This window comes from Sinocyclocheilus grahami, unplaced genomic scaffold (genome assembly GCF_001515645.1).
Source record: "Sinocyclocheilus grahami isolate Dianchi unplaced genomic scaffold, SAMN03320097.WGS_v1.1 scaffold327.1, whole genome shotgun sequence".
NCBI lineage: Eukaryota > Metazoa > Chordata > Actinopteri > Cypriniformes > Cyprinidae > Sinocyclocheilus > Sinocyclocheilus grahami.
Genome location: NW_015505506.1, coordinates 359,604 through 360,405, shown reverse-complemented (window position 1 = coordinate 360,405; position 802 = coordinate 359,604). Strand labels below are relative to the sequence as shown.

Here is an 802-nt window from a genome sequence, read left to right as displayed (position 1 = left end):
GACATCTGGATCAATGTGAGTGTGAAGATAACAGAGCAAAGTTAATATCGCTCACTGACCAGAGCAAAAAGAAGAACCGTAGAGAAATGCTTGAAAGATATTTAACACCGTACCGCTAACAGAGACGTGAAAGAATGTCTTAAATTAAATTGAACGTTTTATGATGTGTTTAGTTGTTACACTACCTTTTAAAGTTTGAGGTCAGTAAAATCGAAAGAAATAATCCTTAATACTTTTTGGGTCATATTTATTTCTTGTCTCATTCCCAACAGGTCCATGATATCTTCTATCCCTTCATTCAAACAACTAATGACAAGATCACCTTCCTGTGGGTGAACGAATCACAAACGGGCTTCTGCCATTTGTACAGAATTACCAGCCTCTTACAGCCGGGCTGCCAGCAGTGGACCAGAGAATACAGTCCTGCAGACGGTCAGACGTTTGAGCTTGAACAGATTGAACAAAAACATATTCATAGCACTGTATTAGAAAACTTCATACAACAAAACTTCATTTAACAAACATTATACAGTGATTATCTGATCAATAGTGATCAATGAACATTTAAATATTAAAAAAATCTAATGTGCAGAGTTCAGAATGTCATCAAGCTAGTGATTTCACTGTTTTTAAACTATTATGAAGCCTAAAAACAATGTCTCTTCTTTGAGTCGCGCACAAACTACCTGGAATTACCTGCAATATGAATTGAATATTAATTATGTGTTATGTATTAATTCATGTCATACTATTGTGAAGCAGGGATTAAAGTTCCGTCGCTACGACGGATTTCCGTCAGTTC

At 35.9% G+C, this 802-nt stretch overlaps 1 protein-coding gene across 1 annotated transcript in view; it reads left to right on the top strand.

Annotated features, from left to right (window-relative positions):
- LOC107602444 (dipeptidyl peptidase 9-like) overlaps positions 1-802 on the top strand; it is a 25,412-nt gene that overhangs the window by 14,379 nt on the left and 10,231 nt on the right. The window contains exons 9-10 of the mRNA XM_016294937.1: positions 2-15; positions 273-432. Coding sequence (XP_016150423.1) covers positions 2-15; positions 273-432 — 174 coding nt within the window. The remainder of the gene's footprint in view (position 1; positions 16-272; positions 433-802) is intronic.